The sequence below is a fragment of the Gavialis gangeticus genome, unplaced genomic scaffold (assembly GCF_001723915.1).
Source record: "Gavialis gangeticus isolate Ggan-Ray unplaced genomic scaffold, GavGan_comp1, whole genome shotgun sequence".
In the NCBI taxonomy this organism is placed as follows: Eukaryota; Metazoa; Chordata; order Crocodylia; family Gavialidae; genus Gavialis; species Gavialis gangeticus.
In genome coordinates, this window is record NW_017728993.1 from 16,511,505 (window position 1) to 16,515,156 (window position 3,652).

The 3,652-nt window shown below is 37.4% G+C and overlaps 2 protein-coding genes across 2 annotated transcripts in view; one reads left to right on the top strand and one right to left on the bottom strand.

Annotated features, from left to right (window-relative positions):
• The window catches only part of CPT2 (carnitine palmitoyltransferase 2), a 108,615-nt gene that overhangs the window by 99,551 nt on the left and 5,412 nt on the right, over positions 1 to 3,652 (bottom strand). The gene's annotated exons all lie outside the window — the stretch shown is intronic.
• Positions 1 to 3,652, top strand: part of SLC1A7 (solute carrier family 1 member 7) — a 101,075-nt gene that overhangs the window by 76,780 nt on the left and 20,643 nt on the right. The window contains exon 7 of the mRNA XM_019501284.1: positions 649 to 882. Within this exon, the coding sequence (XP_019356829.1) occupies positions 649 to 882 (234 nt within the window). The remainder of the gene's footprint in view (positions 1 to 648; positions 883 to 3,652) is intronic.

A 3,652-nucleotide genomic window follows, 5' to 3' on the forward strand; every position in this document is an offset into this window, starting at 1 on the left:
GGTCGGTGGAGCAGTCAGAACACACACAACATTTATCGATTAAGTTCGCCGTCTTATATGGGCGCGGTTCATGGCGCCCCAAAACAATTACAATAGTAACATCAAAGATCACAGATCACCATAACAAATATAATAATAATGAAATAGTTTGAAATATTGCGAGAATTACCAAAATGTGACACAGAGACACGAAGTGAGCAAATGCTGTTGGAAAAATGGCGCCGATGGAAAAATGGTGCCGATAGACTTGCTCGACGCAGGGTTGCCACAACCTTCAGTTTGTAAAAAACGCAATATCTGCGAAGCGCAATAAAGTGAAGCGCAATAAAACGAGGTATGCCTGTAGATATGCACTTTTCTACTGAGTGAACTGCATTTAAGTATGTGGTATGCGTCTCTTAGGGCCAGTCAGAGAAAGCATTACCCCTACTTGTAATCTGATATAAAAGCTTTTGTCTAGAAATGTTGAAGGGAAAAGGAATGTGGATCTAAAACTCAAGGGTGCAATGTTGAAACCCTCAGGCTCGTTAATCCTTGGGAGATCTAGTCCTGTGCCTGGAGCAGAATGAAAGTGCAGGAGGTTGTTAGTCCCCAGTATTTGGTGAAAGTGATCTCTGAAATAATAATCAATCTCTCTTTTCTATTCAGGTATTTTCCTTTTGGAATAGTATTTCTAATTGCTGGCAAGATCTTAGAAATGGATGATCCTACAGCCATTGGGAAGAAGCTAGGCTTTTATGCCATTACAGTGGTTTGCGGTCTGGTGGTGCATGGACTGTTCATTCTGCCAATGATGTACTTCTTTATCACCAAAAAGAATCCAATTGTCTTCATCAGAGGGATTCTTCAAGCCTTGCTCATTGCCCTGGCCACATCATCCAGGTATATGAATAGATGGTACAAATATCTCTCGGGCCTTAATCCCACCAAGTTTTGCGTTCAGAGTGTTGAGATAAAGCTTAACTAGAAGAACTGGCATTGTATTTATTTTTGAACAATGGCCTTATGTAAAGTTGACAGGAGCATTTTTAAATGAAGAAATTATTCTAAAGATCATGCCCACAGCATTTAAAGATATGAAAAGAAGCCATTTGGAAATAATAAGACACACACAGTAAGTTTTAAAATAGTGGACAATGAGAGGGCTTCTTAGAGCACCAGCAGAGAAATATCAGAGATTTTTGCTTTTAAAAATAGGCACTGTGCTTCCTGAACACTGGTACAGGCAACCCCCCACTTAAAACTCAGCTTCAGAATAACTGAAGACCCTTATGTTCACTGATTGAGCCACAGGCATGAGAAATACCAAGAAAATGATTTTCTTTGTCTAGTTTTGCATTTTTTAGTCCTACCGTTAGTATGGGTATAGGAAAAGGGCAAGAGGAGGAAGAATTGTTTCCTTTCTACCCTTTTGATTGAACATTTTTGCTTTTGGAAATAATTTTAAATTGGGCAAGGGGACTGATCCGGAAATCTCTGAATTCTTTGCAAGGTTTTTTGAAATTATGACTTTTGATGCCCTTTTGCTAAAAAACAATCTTCCTCTCACTCAACTGTGATCTAAAAATCAGTCCAAGGAATACGATTGATGAGAAATTGTGCATGCATCCTGTTTGTTTAATAATATATATCTATAATACATATAATATAATATAATATAATATAAATATACAAATAATATATTTAATAATATAATGTATGGGCATTTACTAGCCCAGGATATGGTTATTTCTGAACAAGGAATACTTTCCAGTTATTACTATAATATTGAAAGTTCATTCCATTCTCTTTGATCTTATAAATCCTCTAACTTCTCTGATGAGCTGCTGCCCTCATCACTCCACATATATACATGAGAACAAGTTCTCTCAACTTTTGACCCCTTGCACATGTGATCTCAGTCATTTCACTAGCTATTCCACCCTGCTCAGAGTCTTATATCCCATTAACAAGTGACTCCTTTAAAATGAATATATGCTTATATTTGGTAAGGTGGTAGGTGGTCAGGAGGGTGGCAGGAGGTTAGTATCTTAAACAGGCAGATATAAGCATATAAAATCTGAAGGCAACACTGAACACAGTATAGATTTAAATACTCCCACTGTAATTAAAAATGGCTATTAGCCAGACTACCAGACAGTGTCAGATAACTATACAGCTTTGTGTAAACTAGGCCCTTTTCTACTAATTAGAGTTCAGGGAAATGTCCAATTGGAAAATTAGTTCATATATAGGTAAGTAATTGTACAAGATCCCTGAACCATGATTAACTAAGGTCATTCCCTTTTACTATAATACACTTTAGGCATATATATGTTTTACTAAATTAGCTCTTCCAGTATGATAATTACTGTCAAGCATCCTAATCTCCATTTTACTGATGGATAAATAAAGGCATGAGGATATTAAGTGACTTGTCAGGGTCACCTGGAAAAATCTATAGAGCTGGGAATACAACCTCAAACTTTTGATGGTTCATCTCTTGGCCTAGCTAAACCACCCTATGTCTAGTGTTCATCAGACAATTTCAAAATAATTTCAGCTAAGACTATAAGAAGCTTTGTGGAGGAAGTAAAAAGTTAAACTGTAATTTGAATATATTCGGAGAATCAAGGGCAGCAGTCACAGTAGAAAGAGTTATTACTAAAATGGAGAGCAATTTGAAGAGCAATAATGATAATGGGAACGTATTCCACTTACAGAGAGTCAACAACATTTAATAATTTGCCCCAAACTGAAATATAGCATAATACACTACGTAATATAAACTCAGGAGCAACTACGTACTGGGTGTCTTTACATTCAAATAAGGTTCCAGTGATTATGGCTGTTTTTAAAAAAAAAAAAACATATTTACCTTTGGAGATTGAGGTATGTTTACCACAGTCAAACCTGATGTTGACCTTGTACCCATAGATGTTAGTGTCAGGAAAGAGCTTTCAAGCTCTCACCCAGCTCCTTGCCCTTATCCTACTAATATGTCTTCAGCCCTGTTTCTGAGCACCTCTATTGCTGGTGACTCAGCATCCTCACTAGACTCGTGTTCCATTATATAATTCTCCTTATTCTTCAGATATTTGCTTAAATGTTTAATCTGAACTTTTCCTTCTTCAGGACCTTTTACTCCACATCATTTTACCTTTCCCATGTCTAGAAAACTGTATATTCTTTTATTTTTTATTAATGCTCTACAAAGAAATCATGGTTTGTACCTGGGTAGGTTCCCTATTAGCCAAGTGTGCACTTATAAAATAATCATTTTCCTTCTTTTTCATACTACTGTTTTCCTTTCATCACATGCTTGTTTTGCAACAGCACTTCATTCCGCATTACTGCTTTCTTAACCGGTATGATGGTTTTTTAAATCAAAGCAAGTCACTATGTCTTCGATGTATATTAGGTTTCATTTATTTATACTTTGAGAAAATAATTCTGGCACACATCCAGGAGGGGCCAGCAGGGGACTGCATGCTTAGGGGCAATCAGCACGGGTTCATCAGTGGCAGGTCCTGTCAGACCAACCTGGTGGCTTTTTATGATCAGATCACCAGATCATTAGATGCAGGGGTAGCAGTGGACATAGTCTTCCTGGACTTCCGGAAGGCTTTTGACACTGTCTCTCACCCCGTTCTCATTAAGAAAATGGGAGGCT